This window comes from Vigna unguiculata, chromosome 6 (genome assembly GCF_004118075.2).
Source record: "Vigna unguiculata cultivar IT97K-499-35 chromosome 6, ASM411807v1, whole genome shotgun sequence".
NCBI classification, from domain to species: Eukaryota; Viridiplantae; Streptophyta; class Magnoliopsida; order Fabales; family Fabaceae; genus Vigna; species Vigna unguiculata.
The window spans coordinates 4,376,750-4,396,050 of NC_040284.1; the positions used below are offsets into that span (position 1 = coordinate 4,376,750).

The 19,301-nt window shown below is 34.1% G+C and overlaps 1 protein-coding gene across 2 annotated transcripts; it reads right to left on the bottom strand.

The window, feature by feature from the left end:
- Window positions 1-336: 336 nt before the first annotated feature.
- Window positions 337-18,830, bottom strand: LOC114187854. 2 transcript variants are annotated; one of them, XM_028076241.1, is made up of 4 exons: window positions 18,661-18,830; window positions 2,625-2,853; window positions 836-2,498; window positions 337-748 (listed from the first exon to the last, which is right to left on the bottom strand). In XM_028076241.1, the coding sequence occupies exons 3-4, from the start codon at window positions 1,658-1,660 to the stop codon at window positions 572-574; spliced, it is 1,002 nt and encodes a 333-aa protein (XP_027932042.1). In that variant the 5' UTR covers window positions 1,661-2,498; window positions 2,625-2,853; window positions 18,661-18,830; the 3' UTR covers window positions 337-571. The 2 variants fall into 2 exon arrangements, with proteins under 2 accessions (XP_027932042.1, XP_027932041.1); XM_028076240.1 differs by having other exon boundaries at window positions 836-2,853.
- Window positions 18,831-19,301: the final 471 nt, after the last annotated feature.

The window sequence follows — 19,301 nt, forward strand, 5'->3', positions numbered from 1 at the left end:
CGTCTTTGGAAATAAATATTGAGCAATGTATAATTAATTTACAAAAAGATTGGAACGCAACGTTGGAAAACTGAGTTAATTTAGTACCCATTACTACATTATGATCTGTTGAATTCAATTAACCGAACAATACGCATGTAAATTAAACCACAACGTATTCTTTCATGTCAAACCTGTATTGGATCTAAAGCACCAAAAAAAATTTTGATTTCACTGCTAAAAGACATAAAATGCTGCCACAAGTCATAGCTTTTGAACATTAAAATATGGTAAAATAACAAAAGCTGTCCAATTCTGATTTCACCGCTAAAAGACATAAAATGCTGACACAAGTCATAGCTTTTGAACATTAAAATATGGTAAATTAACAAAAGATGTTCAAAGTGGTGACATAAAGTATTGTATCAAAAGTTGGACCACAATATTTAAAAGCAAAAAATACAATAATACATCAAAAGCGGTGGACCACAATTCTAGAACACTTCACCCAATAATAGTGTGGACCACTTCATATTACAAAAGTGTGGTCCACTTCACATTACAATACAAAGTCTTTAAACATTCACATGCTCTAGGCAGTGGGGTTGTTGGAGCTAGGTTGAGAACCTAAAGTTGGTTCCATTCCTCTCGTCCCTGCTCCTGGAGTGTTGCTGGTGGAACTATTCTTGCTGGTATCCGTGGGTGGAGCAATTCTTGTACCTACAGGTCCTTTTCTTCTTGAAGATTGCTTCTTGATCCTGGTTTCCCCCTGTTTTTCAAGAACACCAAATATGCATTACTTTCAACAATTAATAACAATTAAATGAAGGTCAAATCTAGCATAAAATAGTATTACCCCTGCGTGTTTTTTTGGTTGATTTTTGCATCCTCTTATGTTGTGACTGAATTGATCACATCTTGTGCACTTCATCTTCAAATTTCTTCTGCTGATTTTTGAGTGACTAACAGTTTCATCTGCTTCCCTCCTTCTTAATTTCCTTGGCCTTCCAGCATGTGTCTTGTATGATGGAGGTAAAATTTGTTGTGAATTGGTTTTTGGCCACAAAGGTTGACCATTAATTGGGGAAATTTGTTCTCCATAACAACGTTGGTATGCTTCCTTTTTGTAAAATCTGTGAACATAGTTTTCTGTTTGTTCTAGTCTATAATTTATAGCAGTCACAACATGTCTACAAGGGATACTAACTAACTCCCAAAACCAGCATGTACTTGAAAGTTGTTTTAAGTCAACTACAAACTTCTCAATGGTAAAACCTTGTGTGACCTCAAACTTATCACCACCAGCCCAAACAACTATCCAATTTCCACTCCTCTTAATGTCATCCATAATTTGATTTGTTGACATATTACCAACATTTCTAAACTTATCCATAACAACTTTCGATACCAACTCTATATTGGCATTTTTGTTGTTAAAAACTCTTGCACATTGATGTACATCAACTAATGTTTTAACTCTAAAGCTATGACATGAGCCAACTTTGCTGACCAAAATTATAAAGCCACATCTTTTTTTGCAGACAACTCTGACTCTTACTTTGTCAATTTTCACAAATTCAACCTGTCTCCCATTCAAAACCGCATGCTCTCTAATTGCTTGTTTGGCCTCTTTCAATGAACAAAATTCCATTCCAAGCTTGTACCTGAAGTTCTTACACATATCATCACTTTTGAACTTTGAGAACTTGTCATCCCCTTCAACATCACTTCCTAAATCTTCGCTGCTATATTCTTCATCTATTTCATGGTCTTCAACATTTTTATTTGCCTCAAAACCGCCAGGTCCAATGTATTTAGCCCCTGTTTCAGAATATAGCTTAAATCTTCCAGAAAATTGTCTCCATCTATTGAGAACGTCCTGAATGTTTTCTCGTGGTCCATCATCTATCCCAAAACCATAATCTCTATCTTCACATAATTCTACATCACTACCGCCCAAAACCACATCTTGAACTGACCATTCTTCATCAATATCAACTCCCTCACTAACCTTTCCATTATGGTCTTCACCCTCACCAACCTCTCCATTATGCTCGTGACCTTAACTTTCGATACCAACTCTAACCTCTCCATGAAATTCAGCACCAACCTCCTTATCAGTACCCTCACATTCAACCTTACTACTTGGAAAACCTTCAATTAACTTCACAATCTTAACATTTTGTGTTTCAGTAATTGTATGCTCGACATAATATCTACTTCATCTCTACTTTGCTATGCGTAAGTGGCTAACTCCATGACATCCTTGTCCAACACAAGAAGTTTCAAATCTTTATTTATGCTTCCCTTACTAGGCTTCCACCATATCTTGAATTGACCAACATATTTAAATTTCTTTACTATATTCACAGCTTCAAAATACGACCAGATATCAGGATCAACATTATGTATCCTATGTTTCTCCCCACCAACGTAAACCAACTTCTTTTTTGCCCTCACAATTTCCCCATGTGGTGAATTGTTAAATTGAACCTAATTTCCCCCATTTCATTCAATTTCTAACATTGATTCAAACAGATAACCCCAAATTACAATGTGTTTCAAAACAATGAATTCATATGCAGGCGAAAATAAAAATAAAAATCAAAAATCAAAAATCAAAATCAAAAACTTATAAAACATACCTTCACTGTCGCAGACAAAAACCCTAGGATTCACTTTTTCTAACCTCGCACTCGTCGCACTCACTCCTCCACACTGCTGCAGTAGACGAAAACCCTATTGGGTTCTTGATCAAAATTCGTAGACAATGTTGTCGTCGTATTGCACACCAGATTTACCTCTCTCAATGGCACACCATCGTCACAGCACTCACAAACCACTTTCGCATATTCTTTCTACTCGCGGGTTTACCTAAAAAGTTAATAACACCTTTCCATTCATTTATGCAAACAAAATATTTAAAAGCAAAAGTGTTTACTTTCAAACATAAATTATAAAAAAAAAGTAATTAAATTTTAAATGTTTTAATTGTAGCAACAACTGTTAGGGTAAAAAATTGCCACATCATCTACGTTATTTGCCAAGTCATTAAATATTTAACACTGTTTAAAATGGAGGATACTTTTCACTCATTACAAAAGTAAAAGGATCATTTTTATATAAACTTTGACAGAGAGACGATTTCCAATTTAGTATGATAGTACAGGGATAAAAAACATACTTATCCTTTATTTTTTGTCACTAAATTTGGTCATTATTTATGTTTTTTTAGAGTGAGTTGAATAATTTAACTTTAAAATAATTAAAAATTAATGTATTTAGAGGCTATATATAAGAACGTCTTAATAAATAAAAATGTGTGACACATTATTATCAAGTCATCAAAGCATTTCCCAAATTCATAATATTTTATTTGCCATATCTTGCATGTATAAATGTCATGTACTTCTGCGTGCATTCTTATTTTGTTTTCCCAATTTAGTTTAGGCTGTTGGTTACAACTTTTGGTTGTAAGGTTATGTGACTTAGTCGCAAAGGTTCCAAGGTTATATAAGCCATTTATTAGTAGTTCTTCTCTCAATTAGAATTTAGAATTTAATATCCTTAGATCCCCTAATACATTTTATTTATTTTATCACATGAGATGTTTCATTTATAATATAGAATAATTTATTTAATATACTTCTTAAACTATCTGTACTTAAATATTATTGTTGATTGGGATAGTAATATTTTAAGACCTGTGTGTGAGTAGGTTGATGATGGTGTTTTATGGGTCAAAAATATGAAATATCAAACTTTCACATGGATATATAATTAAGAAGTTAGTGATGTAAAGAACCTTAATTACATACATAAATAGTTCAAATTGTCACCATTTTTCTTATTCATCTGTGTATTTTAGTTTTTAAAAGTTAGTTATGTGCCATGAACAAAACATCTAGAAGGAGACAAGACACTGTAATAGAAAAAATAAAAATCAAATTCAATTCAATGATGCGTATGGTTTTCGTTTGACTTTGAATGGCAATCAATGATTGACTACTACTTAGAATTAAGATTTTTTTTCTCTTCTGTATGATAAGTGGTTTATGGAATTCCTTTTTCTTTTGGTAATAAAAAAAAGTGATTCTTTGCCAACAAGATAAACTCACTTTCTGATGCATGTGAAAATGTGTTTAAACATAGGGTTCATACTAATACTATGTGCTTCTTTTATCTTTTTATCTTTTTTATGTATCTAAAAAATCAAGATCAATATGTTACTTTATAGTTTATTTTACAAAATAAATAATATTAATAGAAAAATTATTAAATTATTGTTAACTTGTCAATTTAGACTGTTTTCGTGAAAAAAAAATGTAATTTTCTTTTGTACTTTTCTAGTGGTTAGCCTGTCATGTCATTCAAACGGAAATAGACTGTAGTTTTCAGTTAATCCGCAGTTGATAAGCTAATGTTGCTTGAACTATTTTTGACAAACTAATCACTAGATAGATCAAAATATATCAGATTATAAAACTTTTGTAACTTTTATACTTCGTTTATATTGGAGAGGGAGACGAGATAAAAAAATAAACAGAAAAAAGTAAAAAGTAAAATAGTTTAAATTAAGAAAAAGTGAGTTAAAAGTAAAAGAAAATGAATATAATGTTGGTAGTTGATAGTTGATTTGATGTAATAAAATAGTTTTTATTTTAATATATTTAAAAATTATTTATAAACCAAAATTTTAAAATCATCTTTTAAAAAATATTAGATTTTAAAATAGATTTTAAATTAAAATAAAAATTTATTATAAATTTAATAAATAAAAATGCATATTTCAAATTAAAATAAATTTACAAGATATTAAAATTTAATTTAATTTATTAAATTGATTTATTATATTAATATTTATTTCTATCATATTAAAACATACATTAATAAAATATTCAATTATTTTATTTTATCCATTATTTATTATCATATAAATTATATATTAATAAAATATTAATAATATAATTACTAAAATAGTTATTAGTGTAAAACCCGAGAAATTTAAATAATTAAATAAATAATTATTTAATAAATGTGTGTAGTGTAGTGAGAATCTTTATGACATTTAATGCGGGAGTTTATGATATTGAGAAGTATTAACTAAAATGGTTGAGAGTAATTGGTTAGTGAGGGTCGAGTCCTGTGTATGTCATTTGCATGTTATTTTAATTGCTTATTAATTTTAAGAATATGTTTGACTGTGATGAGTCCTAAATTTATAGGAGTTATCATGAAATATGAATTGGTTGAATTGGGTGTGCACTTACTTTGAGATTGGATGGTTATGTGTTCAAACCTTGGCTAGAATAGAATCATAATGTTTTATTTTTTATTTTTTTGCATTGGGGACAAATTGGAGTAGATGAAGAGCTAGAGATAGGTACTGGAGGTAGGCAAAAGGGTCAATGAAACTTAATTAGACATTAAGGACCCAATCAAACCGTTGATTCAGACTTAATTTCGTTTTAATATATTTTAATTAGTTTTTAGCGCTGGAAAAAATAGGGAGAGAATATGAGAATTCGTGTGGTTGCCAACCAAGGAAATTTAGAACCCTAAAGAGTGAGTGAGTTAAGTGTTAGACGGCTGGAAAAAGGTCTCAAGAGGGGACATCAACATTGTAGCGAATAAGAATGATATTGGAGCAATTTTAGTGGGATTTCCAGGTAGGGAAGTTGTACTTGTCACTTTTTCTCTTTTGTGGTTTGGTTCATGATTTTTGTTGATCGCTCTGATGCAGTAACACGTCAAAATGCTTGAGTGCCTTTTATTTTCTTTCCTATGGTTTCTTGTGTTTTGGATACGTGAACTATGATGGCTAGAGTTGTGAGTTGTTATGACCTTCTCATGGCAATGTCATGGTCACATTTTCTCCATTTTCGTTGGATCCTTTAGGTTAAACATGGTTGACCAAATGAAATGAAAATGTATCATGAAATGAAATGGAGATGTAGCTTGGAGAAGAAGCACAAAGGTGGGTCGTGTGATGCAAAGGAGGAAGGGATCTAATGCCATGTGGCAAAGTCACACTCTCCTTGCATACACCAAGTGGACAAGAGGCTCTCCAAAGCCTTGTCCTCCAAGCTCATTCTTAGCCAAGGGATTTGAATTGGGCTTGCATTAGCCCAATTTTGAAACTAAACAACAAAGTACTTTAGTATTTTTATTCTATAACATGGCCTAACATATGGCCAAAAATAAAATATATTCTAATGCTCCAATAATGTGTGTTCTCATATTTTGATGTCTTCTTTAGTCTATGAGAATAGCATAGGAAGTCCGTGATGAATTTGATCCTCTTGAGGCAATTCCATTTGGATCCTTTTAAGCATGCCTCTTGTTATTGGGTTTCTTAGGGGGCTTTGTGCTTGAAATGCATGTACGCGTAAGATTGGGCCTTGGGCATGATGTGGGCCTAGAGGGTCTTCATCAAGTTGTTGCGGGTATTCGTGGTGGTAGTGAAAATGATGGTTTGGTAGTCGTGCGTTTCCGTGATTCATGTTTTCATTATCGTGTTCTAGATTTGGAACAACTGGTGGTGCTTCGTTAATGGAGGTGCACATGGCTCTTGAGCGAGGTTGCTGACGGGGTTCCATGTGACGTCTTCTCTAAGGATGCAACGACTTCTTGGACGTCCCTGGTGAGATATTGTTTGCGTTTCCGTTCTAGGTCCATGGGTGGAAGTGATGCATGGAAGCGTGTTGGTTCGCGTCACAACGGAGGCATAATGGAGTAGTTCATTGAGGAGTATTACGTAACACAAAGCTTGGTAGGTATCCAACGATACCAGGGTTATAGTATGTAGCGTCAAATTCATTCTTCTGGGGTAGGGTCATCCTTGTTTTCTTTCTCTTAGTTTACCACACATAAGTGTATTTTGATGTTAATTCTCGTTGACTGTGAGTGAAGCAGGGCATGAGTTCGTTGGCCATCCATAATTATATGCGAAGGCAATTAATATTGTATGTGGTGTTACTTTTAATTAAAAGAGTTATTATGAATTTTAAATCATTGGTGGTGGGGTCGCGGTGGGAGATGGTTCCTAATTTTCTTGCTGCAACTTTTGCTAGTTTAGTTTTTTTTGTCTCTTTATTCCTTTTTACAAATATTATAATTGATTGAAGAAAGCATGGACCCATCCGTAAATTATATTCTTTTTTCTTTCCCCTAGCCTTTGGGGTAGTTCACGTGATAATGCTTAGCCATGGGCCCCACACGTGAATTTTATTTCCATTTTTGATGTTCTGTAGCACATATTACATACATGGGAATTATGTCAAAAAGTGAGCTTGCAAATTTTATATATATTATATTAAGCTTTATGTCTTATATAATAAATTAAAGTACTCTTTTAGAGTTTTTACGTAAATGCATTGTCCATATAGCAATTTACATGGATTTGTATATAAATGAATATAGGAATATATATGTTAACATGTATTAGTAATATCTTGGCTTTATTTATTAATATATATATATATATATATAACGTAAAGTAAATGGATGAAAACTTATAATATATTAAAGTACTATGTTTAATATTTACGTAAACTTGGATGGGAACCAATATAAGGTTGATTGGTGCTTGGATTTGTTTTCATGGTTTACGTTAAGATATTTGTGTTTTTTTTCTTAACTGGATTACATTATATGCATAATGTGGTTGTTACCTTATAGATTCCTATAAGCATTGTGTATGTTTGGCCAAACTCAAGTGTTGGCATGATCTCAAATTGTGAATGCATGAGTGCGTATACATGATTGGTGTATATGAATTGTGGTGATGTAATTTGAGGCATGTTGAACTGTAAAAATATGCAAGTAGGTATTCTAAATGTGTGCTTTGATGATTGGCGTGTTAGGATTGATTATGTTGTATTTAAAACCAGTAATTTCGCATTACTGGTGTAGAATTCTAACAATAGCTAGTAACAGACAGTCTAGAAACAGACAACACTGGGTCGCATCGAGGATTCTACACAACTTGGATGGAGGTCTTGAGACGATGCTTTGCTGGGGGCCCAATTACGTGTGCAACTTGTATTGGGATAGCATGTGGCCACTCGAGGTTGTAGCCTAGTGGTTTTGGAAGTTCAGTGGAGTGTGCGAGATCGTGGCTCGTACGGATGGGTTTCGGAAGATTGCCCTCCTTGGTGTTATTGAGGAGTTTGGTAGTCTTGGGACAAATACGGATTGCAGTTCGTATTAGAGAATTCCACTTGGTGTTGCGGATCGTGGTCGTGGCAAATTTATTCCCGCGTATGGACTATTAGGTGGTGGTCTGTAGTCAGAGGGGCGAATAGAACTCGTGGCAGCAAAAGATCGATCAATGTAATCATCAAACGGTGTATAATCAAGAGGCGTACAAAGGAAGTGATGAAGGTTGGGGTGTGAGACTTGGGGTCATTAGAAGTGTTTGGAATATTGAATGATTATTTGATATTTTGTGTATTGCACTTTTATTTTGTTAAGCTCACCCTATTTGTGTGTTTTTGGTGATGATCATGTAACTCGTTACATGGGTGGGAGCAAATGATGTTGTAGGAGGTGCTGGTGAGACTTGGCGTCAGAATGGGGCAGCTCGAGGATATTTTTATTTCTATAATTTTATATTATTTTTCTGTAATCTGGATTTTAAATTTGGATTTGTAGATGTAAGGATTTGAATTAAATTTTTATGCTTTCAACGTTTTGGCACTTATAATAAAATTTTATTTTCCCGCATTTTGGAAAATGTGTGAAAGAAATGTTATCATATTTATTTATTTATTATTAATTTTATTTAAATATATAATATTTGGCTAGGATGTTACAACCAATTTTTTACGAACATGTAAGTTAAATGATTATGCAAACTAAATAATAATAAAATTCTAATAAATATTGTTAATTATTATTTCCACATAAATATATATTTGAGTACGTAAGAGTATAATCAGTTTGATTGATTTATATATATATATATATATATATATATATATATATATATATATATATATATATATATATATATATATACACTCGTACGTATTGCAAATTAATTATCTCATTTTATTTTTAAAAGTATATTGTGTATATAAAAATAATATTAAAGATATTTGGAAAGTAGATTTATACATCAATGGGAAAAAGCTCCAATTAAGATTCAAATTATAATAATTGGTATTGCTTTTAAGTCATCTTGAATTAGCCATGTCGGTTTCGATTGAATGTTAGTACAAGTTGGCCTAGATCAAACATTGGTTCGCATTAGCCTTCGTCAAAGATCGACTGGAGTGTACCCGGTCGAAGCTCTGTCTAAGTCAAGCTTAGTCAAGTTGATCAAGGACGAAGGTCGACCGAATTAGCCCAATTGAAGATTAGTTTGAGTCGGTCCCGATCAAATGTCGGCTAGAGTCGCCCGGCCAAAGCTTATCCCTTGTCGAAGGTTGGCCGATTCGGCCTGAACCAAAGGTCAGTCAAGGCATTCCCTACCAAAGTTTGGACAATTCGGGCTGGATCGAAGGTCAACCAAAGTTTGATCGAGTCAATTTGGCCAAAGTTTGGTAGAGTCGGTCTAGTAGAAAATCAGTCGAGTCGCCCCAACCGAAGATCGACCTAGTCAGCCAAACATAAGATTTGTCGAGCCGACCCGACCAAAGAATGCCCAAGTCAACCCAACCGAAGTTCGGCCAAGTCACTGCAGCCAAAGATCGACCAAGTTGACCTAGTTGAAGATCTGCCGAGTTCGACCTATTAATTGATTTGTGTGCTTAAAAGATTGATTTAATTAGAATTTGTGATAATTAGGCTTAATGAGCTTCTGCGATAAAAATGTCTTAAAAACTGTTTTTTAGTTGCATAAAATATTTTCATGGATAAGTTAAGTTTAATCTCATTTGAGATGTGAAAAGAAATTGAATAAAGTTACAAAACCTCTAGAATAAGGAAAAAATTAAAAAATTCTGGAAAATTCTTTCTTAAACCCTTACATTACTTATACTCTCATCTTTTTCAAATGGACCATACAAAACCTACTTCTACACCCTAGATTTCCTAACTTTCACTCCTCCTACCACTCACAAAATCAAACCAATTAGATACAGACACGTGTCAACACGTGTCACTATCCTCCACTTTCAAAATTTGCCAATCGTATGATGCCACATGGTAATAACCCTAGACATACATCTAAGCCAATGAAACAAAGCCACATCGCCATCATCTTCAACCTTCCAAACATGTCTCGTACCAGCCCATCAACCACCACTATCGGCCACAACCACTGTGTCATTGGAGCCACCATCACTGCATACAATGCCACTTTCAACTACAACTCAGTCCACCCACCAGAAGCTCCATCCTTCTATCTCCCAAAGACTACGCAAGAACCACCACACATAACACTTCGCGGCAACAGCCATGATGAAAAAGGTGAGAGAGAGAGAGACAAAGTTGTCATATTGAATAGTCAAAGTCTAGTCAAATGGTCAAAGCAAGAGGGACTAAAATGCAAATATTGATATCTTTGGATTTTTTTTTTTTGCAAATTTGGATTGTTTGATTGCAAGGACTGACTTGGAAAATTGAGAAAAATTTAGTTGTTTATAATTTATGAGACATAATTCACGTAATTATATATGAAATTATCAACAAACAATATTTGCCAAATATTTTTAAAATTGGTTAGATCTTTCCAAATCCTTTAGATATTAACAACCACAAAAAGGATACATGATATTTATATTACATTATGAGAAAATAGATTTCATCAACAAATAAGTCAGACCCAAAGTTCAATCAAATTCTATATACGGAGACCAAAGAGAAGCAAATCAGGCACTTTGGAGTTTAGGAACCCTTTAGGGGGGCCTAATTTCGTCCTCTCTCGTAGCTCTCTTTTATTCTATTTTGATGTTATTTTGATTTCATGGAAGGCTAAGCTTGTAGATTTGGTTCCACTGTAATTTCATTATGGATTTTGATGTTAGATTAACATAATTTCTTTGTTCTTTCTATTATTGTTGAAATTTTATTTTATAAATGTCTTTTTTTTCTGATTCAAATAAAAAGTAATGGTTTTACATTCTAGCTAATTAGCAAAGTGTTAAATCTATATGCATGTTAATCATATGAGTCGAAGGGTTTTTAAATTCAATTGAAACTTTACTTTGATTTAATTTAGAATTTTTCATGTGATTAAATAAGTTTTTACAAATAATTGAGGCTTTACTATGATTAAAGGTGATCATCTTAACTAAAATTAGTCAAGACTTTAGTTTGATTGATAAGCTTTTTATTTGGTTAGGCAAAAAAAGGAATAAACATGATTAACTATACTAAAATTTAATTGAGACTATACTTTGGTTGAATTTACTATAGACAATCTAAAAGTTCTTATTGTTAATTGAGACTGTACTTTGGTTAAAAATAAGAATCCTAACAAATTGATTGAGACTTTACATTGATTGATTTGAAAATCTAAGACAATAATCAATTTTTTGGCACAAGCAAGCTTGAAGTAAAGATTTGATAAAGCCAAGTGCATGAAGATCACATGTGTTTGATGAAGATTGATGAAGATCAACTTGAAGATTATGTTTCTAGTGTATTAAATATGGAAATAATGTGTTAAATGTAATGATTAGATGTTATATCATGTTGGTAGGCTATATGGCATAGGTTTGATGTCTTGTTAGTCTTAATGTGTCCTTTTTAATATGTTAAAATGAGTTTTAACAGGTTAAAAGGCTTGTTGTATATAGTTTATGGTATGAATGTATTCAATTAGTTGAATTGTTTTTCAATCGACTGATTTCACTTAAGTCAAGTGAAATCAAGAGATTGTATGGAAAATTCAATCGACTGATTTCACTTAAACAAGACTATATATAACTTGTGTTTTTGAGAGGGGTACAATTATGAGTTTTAGAGCGCGAAAACTTGTAATTCATCACTAGAAAACCCTCTCTCTCTTTGCAATACACAACTACAACGTGTTGTTTGAAGATCTTGGTTGGTCTTGAAGGCATTTTGGCTTGGGATTAGCATGAAGAACACATGTATGGTTGGCTAGGGAGAGCTACCATCAGCTTCTGTAGTTCTTGTGCCTCTAGTTTTTTGCCTGATGTGATTTCAGGTTTGTAATTGTGATTCTTGCAGGGTGTTAGTCTAGATTTTTGTATGAGTCAAAAATCTTGTGAGTGCGTCACTGCTAAAAGCAACACACACAAGCCACTGTCCGCAGCATTATCGCCTGGCGTAGCCTCAGCGCCGTCAAGCGAAACCAGTGCAGACCGCCTGGCAGAACCCGCTTGCCGCCAAGCGCCAGGCTCCAGACAGACCCACTATTTTAGGGCCATCGGCTAGCGGAGCACACTCTGCCATTAGGCGCCACACGTTGTAGGACCCTCCCTACTACTCCTATCGCCTGGCGGTCACACCCGTGCCGCCAGGCGCTATAACAGTAGCGCACCAACTACTGTTTTAGCACTCAAAATCAGATTATCCTACCATCTTCTATACCTCCCAAAGGTATTAATGTATTCTCCTCCCTTAGATTCTAATTCTTGTCAACTTGTCATTCCATTCATGATTTCATTACCTATAAATTGAAATCCCCAAATCTCTTTATTCAAGACATAGAGTTCTTCCAATCCTTCTATCAATCTCCAATTGCTTAATCTAACTTATATAAGTGACACACTATATTTTAGAGTATTCAATATGCTTATATCCCCTTGCAATAGTACCACATTTCCCTCTCACATATCTCCCAATCAATGCCACCCAATTTATGATTTTTGCATCAGTCCTCTAAGATATGATTGTCCCATTTCCCAACCCTTCTTATTTAGTATTCTACATCTTTTTCTTCTCATTTCCAACCAATGAACTACCCAAGATAAAACCCATACTAATTCCCAAGCCACTTCCAACTTAACACACCATCATATTTTCCCAATTGCCTTTATCACCACGAATTCCTACACACTAACTCTTCCCATTTTATCGATTAATTCCTCTAGTCCAATTCACTCTAATAACCTCTCATGCACCTAACCATGTAATGACACAAATCTGCCTCTGAACCAGTAGTCACCTGGCGGCAAGCAGGGTGTCACCAGGTGGTGCATCAGTAGCTGGACACCAAACCAGAATTCTGCACCTGCGAGGAATCTACAACTTCTCCTAATTTGGCACAGGACCTAATTACACCCAACCACACCAATTCGCATAAAATGTTTCAAGCCACACACCTAGCATTATCCCTTACACATCATATACTCAATGGTCTATAAAGATTAATTCATCCCTTTTCCCTTCCAACAATCCAGATTCTGCTCATTGGTAATCATACCTGATTTCCTCCAAGCACCATCATACCCCAAATACATATACATGTTATAACAATCAACACATAATACTATTTCCCAAAAACGCATTCAAAAGTCAAAATGACTTCTGCACCAAACAATGCACAATCAGAACCATGGACAACGTCGCGTCGCTTGGCAGAAATTCATTGCTGCCAGGCGGTTCATGCCAGAACCCAACAAAATAGGCAAAATTTGCAGCATCGCCTGGTGGCTCTGTTCATACCGCCAGGCGGTTTCTGGGCGGAAACCCAGAAACCTCGAGAAACGTCACAGAGAGGGGAATTTCATACAATGATACATGGCAAAGCATATTTATTCAAATACAAAAATAAACCATACGAGACAACTCCCCATACCTGGAATCCTTGCTCAAATTCGAGTTTGGAATGTGTGTCCTTCAACTAAAACTCTCCTAACCTTTTTGTGCACTCCAATAACAGCTTTCAGCCTTAATTCTTCTCCCAAGGCAGCACAACTCTTCTGGAAAACCTATACCCAATGCTAATACGAAAATGTAGTGCTTCCGTCCCCTCTAATTCTCTCCTCTCTCTAAGTTAATACCCCATTAATCACCCTCTACTCCATTTAACGAAAATCAATTAAAATTTGATTAATGGCTATTCAATAACCATTACCAAAGTGTTTCTTAGCCCCCACTAGGCTGCCTTTCTTAGCAACTAGGGTTTTCCTCTGCCTTTTCCCATTCACGCCAAAAGAAAATTTGGCAAAAAGAAAGTTAATTTCGGCCCTAACAAGGTTTGAACACAACCACCCAATTTAGTTATAATTCCTAAAATTTTAGGATTACATTATCACTAACCACATTCAAACATATTATCAAAATAATGCACAAATTAAAATAACTTACAATTGACATACATAGGACTCGAACCCAAGTCCTCTCACACAATAAAGTACTCTCAACCATTTGAGCTAGTACTTTTTCACATCATAACACTTCGCATTAAATGTCTTAAAGGCTCCCATTACCCGCATTTATTAAATAATTATTTAAATTTCTTGGGTCTTACAACTAGACAAAGCTAGGCTTGAGAGCTAACCAAACTAAGCTTGGTGGTCAAATAAACTGGGCTTGGGCCAAAAAAAGCTGGGCTTGAGGGCTATACAAAACTGAGCTTGGTGGCCAGATAAACTAGGCTTAGGCCTGACAAAGCTGGGCTTGAGGGCTAGACAAAGATAAACTTTGGTGGCTAGATGAAACTAGGCTTAAGGGGCCAGTGCGAAACTAGGCTTAGGGGCTAGACAAATCTAGGCTTAAGGTGGCCAGATAAAACTAGCTTGAGGGGCCAATGCGAAACTGGACTTGAGGGGCTAGATAAAACTGGGCTTAGGGTGGCTAGACAAACTAGGCCTAAAGGCTAGTCAAAGCTAGTCTCGGGAGCTAGACAAAGCTAGGCTTGAGGGCTAGACAAAGCTAGGCTTGGGGTGGCCAGATAAAACTGGGCTTGTGGGCTAGACAAAGCTAGGCTTAGGGGCCAGTACGAAACTAGGCTTGGGCCAAATAAACTGGGGTTAGGGGCTAGACAATGCTAGGCTTGGGGTGGCAAGATGAAACTGGGCTTAAGGGGCCAGTGCGAAATTGGCCTTAGGGGCTAGACAAAGTTAGGCTTGAGGTGGCCAGATAAAACTAGGCTTGAAGGGCCAGTGCGAAACTGGGCTTGAGGATATGTAGGTAATTCATATGAATGAAGAGGACCATCAATCCGAGGAATATTAAAGAAGCAAAATTTGTATCTATCTCATTTTCTTCATTTTGAGACAAAAGGATTCGACAATCGTTCATGTGAATGAAGAGGGTTTCGGTCCCAAAAGTGACAAGAATTTTTTTTCATTTCATGAAAAAGAACTATGATGCATGATGATTAAGACATGTTATGAATTTTTATTTTTGAGCATTTAAATTATTTATGCATGAATGAATATGCTAACATAGTTTGATATGTGCATGAATATGCTAACATAATATGATATGTGCATGAATATGCTAATATGATATATGCATGAATATGTTGGCATGTGTGCGACTCTTTTTTTTTTTCTTTTTGAACCAAATACTACATAGAACCTAATTTTGCTAACACATGTTTGGATATTTTTTGTTTGATAATTGATGTCATGTGTATGAATGCATGCAGTTGCTAACACCTGGTATAAATTTTCTTTTTAAGAATGCATGAGTATGTTGATGCTTATTATGACTTTTTTTAACATTTACATTATATGCGCATAAAAATGCTGACACATGCTATGTATTATTTTTTTAACATTGATTATGACGTGTGATAATGCTGTTATATTTATTTCGAGCATGCATGGTGAATGATAATGTTGGCATGACTTGTGGATTTTCTTTTTGAGCACTAACAATATTAGTTTATGATGCACATGTTATGATTTTTTTTACATGAACAAAATTTGAAACTTTGATGTATGAATTAATGTGTGAATGCATGATGAAAGTTCCTTTGTTAATTTTTTTCTTTTCACAAAAATGAATGATGTATGTATGATTAAATATGAATCTATGCATGAAGCATGCCCTCATGTATTTTTTCACCTTTTACATTGTATGAAACTTATTTCAATTGATCCTCAATTTGTTGTTATTTTTAGATTTATGGAATCCTTCTGTTTTGATTTTTTTCTTTGAAAAATATTCCTTGGTCTGATTAGTTTATTGAGAAACTATTTTCTGTACCATTGCTTTTTGAACATTATTTGAGTGACATACACGAAATTGCCAAAGTTCTTGGAAGGGCTTAGATGAGGTTATTGACTAAGGAGTTGCCCCAATTTGATAGTTAAGAGTTAACTTCAGGACATGAAGTGTGTTTGGGCTTGTCCCAGTTATTGATAAAAAAGATGGAGACTTCAAAATTTGTCCCAATTTGAGGGTATAGATTGGTCTCGGGGTGCAAAATGTGTTTAAGCTTGCCCCAATTGTTGATATCATGAGAATGTTGAAAATAATGGGAGACTTCATATTAGTTGCCCCAATGTAAGCCTGACAATGAAAGTCAATAATTGTCCAAATTCAAGATATCTGACTATAAGGTATGAACAACAAGTAAAACGTCTCCCCACTTTATTTCAAGGTGAGAATAATGAGTAATGGTAGGAGAAAGGTAGATCAAATTTTAGGCTCAAAGTAGAAAATATGATAGGAAACAAATGAAGAATGAGAGAATGAAAGGGCATAACCTTGATTTAACTTGACCACTCCTGTTAATTTTGATCTCTATGGAAACATGTCAACCAAAAATAAACTACCCCAGTGTTTGAAAGCAAATCTTTGAACATTTTTCAATCTTTTTTTTTGGACAAACTTCTTAACATGACAAAATATTTTACTCTAAATTAAAGTTTTTGAAAAACAACAACCAATCATTGATTTGTGTGGACTCTATTAGGCTTGTATTGTGTCCAAGGCTAAGGGATATAAAAAAATAGATATTGAAGGCTTAAAATAAATGGTATAAAGGTTATTTAAAACAAGGGTCTTTATCTAATGTTGCACCTAAAATTCATTTGACTACCTTTGTTCATCACTTTTTTTTTCACTTTCCAAATCTTGTTTCTCTTTTTCTTTTTGTTTTTGCATAACCAATTTTTTTTGTCTTTCCAAACTTTTTTATTTATTTTTTATTAGTGAATTACAAGTCAAATGAAATAGATGCAAACATTATGTTAACTTCAGTGGGAATGTGACCTTTGTTCAGGGTAATTAGAAACAAAATTTTGATTTTTTATAGGCTCAAAATGGGTAACAAAGAAGATCAGTTTTTTTCTTGATAAAGAAATATGGCTACACATCCTTTCAACTCATGATTGTTTTAATTTCAAAAGCATTAATCCAAAGGGAAAAAAATTCAATCACATTAGAGGTTGCCCCTTTTTTGCCCTTATTTTCTTTTTGTATTATTTTCTATTTTTTGTTGTCTTAATTTTTTCCTAGACTGCCCTTTTGGGTTTTCAGTCTAGCAAACTTTTCTTCATTTTTTTTTGTTTTCCTTCCTTTTTTCTGTGTTCAAAGATCCACTTCAATTTAAATTCATTCTAGGGCACATGCCCTCTTTATGATGATCTTCATGGAATACAAAAGGAAGATTTATGAGGGCATGGGAAAGGAAATGAATTTGAGCAATCCCATGTACACATATTAGAGCAATGTTTCAAAAGCATGCCACTTTTCATAAAAAAATCTATTTATTCAACTAACTAATTTGACCAAAGAATAATTTATTTTCTCCTCTTATTTTTTGTTCACCTTTCGCAAGATTCCATGAATTTATTAACAAAAAAATAGGAAACAATTAATTTTAAATTTATTATAGTGAAACTTTTTTTCAAGATGTGGTGTTGATGCATGTTATGTGTTATGCAAAGTGACATGAAAATGCAAGATGCTACAAATTTGGAAACTACCTATACATATGCATGCGAGTGTATGTATGGTATGTACTACGCAAGGTGGCATGAAAAACCAATAGGATGAATATTATGCATTAAACATTGTGACATGAATCCAAAGTGGATCCATGCTATGTGTCAAGTGAATGTAAGAATGTTATTTACCTTAAAACTATGTGCATGGTACCATGCATGAATGAAGACAAGATGTGGATGTAATGCATGCATGCGCCTCTAGAGGCCATTATTTATACATTGATGCAAATATGACACAGTTGAAAATTGATTACTTAATTTTATAAAAATGAAAAGATTAAAAAGAATAAAGAAATAATGCATGCTCCCTTTGTGTCCTAGAAGGTGTAGAGAAAATCTATTTTCTGGTCTATGGGCTTTTTCGTGATAATTCAAGCAATAATTCTAAATAATCTCATTGGCCTCTAGAGCTGAAGTCAACCTCAGAACATAATCCACAACGATACGCGACCTAACAGATGTGACATGTCAAGAGGAAGCAAACTCTTGATGAAGTCTTCACAATAGTTAAGTAGATTCGAGATCTAGCATAACAATCGTTGGAGCTCCACTCCTTATGGCTAATCAGGTCTAGGTATGGGACCCCAATATTAAAATGAATGCACTAGCCTAACATGTGTAATGTGTGAATGGAGCAACCTAAGACTACCCAAACCCAGACCTGCAAAATAACCAGAAAATTCCTAAACAGATATAGCAATTGTCTTCTACCCTAGGATTCAACAATTTCAACAATATAATCATATGAGGACATCAAATCAAGTAAAGATGACATCAACACAAATAAAGATAGATAAATATACACCAAGTAAAACAAAAACTAGGGGAAAATGAATATATAAAAACAACATACCTTTCGCACACTCAACTAATAGGATTAACTCTCCAAAACTTCCCTAGTGGAGTCGCCATCTATCGCAATCGAGATCGCGTCAGGATGGCGAAAATAATTTAAAAGGTACATAGAGTCGTCACCATAGTTTATTATGGAAAACTATAGAAAAACCTTAAAAAATAATGGTCTTCAAAACCAAATTTGGGTTCAAGAGTCGGTTACATGTGGGGAAAGTATTAGCACCCCACAACAATCGTCTTAAGATGGGAGTTGTGGGGTGCTAATACCTTCCCCACACATAACCGACTTCCGAACCCAAATTTGGTTTCAAAGATTATTCTTTTTTAAGGTTTTTCTATAGTTTTCCATAATAAACTATAATGCGACTCCTCTATTTTTTTTTAAATTATTTTCGTCGTCCCGCCGCGATCTCAGTTGCGACAATAGGATTTTGTGTCCTTATAATTTGTGTGATGAAAATAGATAATATCAAGAGAATATCAAATAATATAAACAAATATAACAACTTAATGTTTATATGTTCAATTAGCGGAATAATAACAATAGTGTGATACATTACCTAATATACCAAATATTTTATAAATATATAATATTAAGGAATATTATGGCATAATCAAACTATCGAGATTTAATCACAT